The sequence below is a fragment of the Amphimedon queenslandica genome, unplaced genomic scaffold (genome assembly GCF_000090795.2).
Source record: "Amphimedon queenslandica unplaced genomic scaffold, v1.1 AMPQUscaffold_406_Cont27574, whole genome shotgun sequence".
In the NCBI taxonomy this organism is placed as follows: Eukaryota; Metazoa; Porifera; class Demospongiae; order Haplosclerida; family Niphatidae; genus Amphimedon; species Amphimedon queenslandica.
In genome coordinates, this window is record NW_003559241.1 from 1 (window position 1) to 966 (window position 966).

General features: G+C 40.4%; 1 protein-coding gene across 1 annotated transcript; it reads left to right on the forward strand.

The window, feature by feature from the left end:
* The first annotated feature begins 7 nt into the window (after positions 1 to 7).
* LOC109593648 (uncharacterized) lies at positions 8 to 932 on the forward strand. Its single transcript, XM_020008637.1, has 3 exons — positions 8 to 75; positions 120 to 777; positions 834 to 932. The coding sequence occupies exons 2-3, from the start codon at positions 289 to 291 to the stop codon at positions 915 to 917; spliced, it is 573 nt and encodes a 190-aa protein (XP_019864196.1). The 5' UTR covers positions 8 to 75; positions 120 to 288; the 3' UTR covers positions 918 to 932.
* Positions 933 to 966: the final 34 nt, after the last annotated feature.

The following is a 966-nucleotide window of genomic DNA, read 5'->3' on the forward strand; positions in this document are numbered from 1 at the left end:
TGGGTTTATATTACCAGCCACCCAGTCACTGTTCTATCAAATATTCTTCAGTTTTAATCCTACAGCATTCCTAAGGTAATTATTGTTATGATGGAAGGTGTTGATTACTGCTACCATAGCTACCCAGGATGCTGTGTCATAAGGGGCAGGCCTCTAGTGATACCTAGTAACAGTGTCCATGAATCAGGAGAGACTTTTATTAGCGATATTCACACTAGAATCCCAACAATATGTGGTATAACAACACGTTACACTTGGAAGAACCCACTGGGTTTAGTCAATCAATTAATGAACCCAAGAGCCATGAGGTACCCAGCTAATACTAGACCGGCTGTTACCATGGCAATAAGGAAGAAACCTGTCTCACTGGGTTATCCAAATATCCCAAAAGTACTTCAAAACTATAGACCCCATTCTACTGGGGCCAGCCTTCTTTCTACTGGAGCCAGCGTTCCTTCTACTGGAGCCAGCGTTCCTTCTACTGGAACCAGCGTTCCTTCTACTGGAGCCAGCATTCCTTCTACTGGAGCCAGCGTTCCTTCTACTGGAGCCAGCCTTCCTTCTACTGGAGCTAGCGTTCCTTCTTCTTGTTATGGATCCTCAAAGAGAGTGTTACTTGAAGCTACTCCTCCTACTGTAGCTGCTAATGGGCCATCAGTCTCAATGAGTGATGGTGGTTTGAAGAGGAAGAGGTTGACTGATGAAGAGGAAGAAGGATTATCCTTTAAGAGGTACCAAACTGTACCTGATGTTAATAAATACATTGAGGAGCAAGAGGTAATTAATAATAATAATTACTATAGCATAATAATTAATAATTTTAATGATACCAGGTACAAGTTCATAGAGTATCATCAGTAGAAGAAATCAAAGTATGTAATCCTGATTCATGTACTGATATTGTCACTAATAATTGAGTGAAAATTTTGCCTAAACTTACATGTAGGTGAAATATTCACCTTATAA

Coding starts and splice junctions, on each gene's coding strand:
- LOC109593648 (XM_020008637.1), top strand. CDS start 289: ATGAACCCAAGAGCCATGAGGTACCCAGCTAATACTAGACCGGCTGTT. Junction 778..833: donor AATACATTGAGGAGCAAGAG/GTAATTAATAAT, acceptor TAATGATACCAG/GTACAAGTTCATAGAGTATC.